General features: G+C 50.3%; 1 protein-coding gene across 1 annotated transcript in view; it reads left to right on the top strand.

The window, feature by feature from the left end:
- Positions 1-487, top strand: part of EMH_0044230 (uncharacterized protein) — a gene marked incomplete at both ends in the record, with an annotated part of 3,114 nt that overhangs the window by 1,142 nt on the left and 1,485 nt on the right. The window contains one exon of the mRNA XM_013495940.1: positions 3-487. Coding sequence (XP_013351394.1) covers positions 3-487 — 485 coding nt within the window. The remainder of the gene's footprint in view (positions 1-2) is intronic.

Genomic DNA, 487 nt, shown 5'->3' with positions numbered 1-487 from the left:
AAACCAATGCGAGCAGCAGACGCAGCCCCAAGAAGCAGCTCATCAGCAGCAGCAGCAACACCAGCAGCAGCAACAACGCCAGCAGCAGCAGCAACAACAAGAACAAAAGCAGCAGCAGCAGCAGCAGCAACAGCAGCAGCAGCAGCAGCAAGCAGCTTCTCAGACTATGACTCTGAGCCCCCCACCCCCTTTATACAATCTTCTGCTGCTGCTGCTTTTGCTGCTGCCTCTCTGCAGCAGCAGCAGCAGCAGCAGCAGCAGCAGTATCGCCTCAGCGAGCTGCTGCTGCAGCCGCGGGGGCGCGTACTACACCCTGTTTATATATTATCTGATTACGCAGCAGAAGAGAAAAAAAAAGAAAAAGAAAAAAAAGAAAAAACAAAAAAAGAACAAAAACAAACACAAACAGAAACAGAGTATATACAACAGCAGCAACATAAACCTATCAGCAGCGCAAGAAGCAGCAGCAGCACCAGAAGCAGCAGCA

Source organism: Eimeria mitis, genomic scaffold (genome assembly GCF_000499745.2).
Source record: "Eimeria mitis Houghton genomic scaffold, Emh_scaff1830, whole genome shotgun sequence".
Taxonomy (NCBI): Eukaryota; Apicomplexa; class Conoidasida; order Eucoccidiorida; family Eimeriidae; genus Eimeria; species Eimeria mitis.
This window is presented reverse-complemented; position numbering and strand designations above follow the sequence as displayed.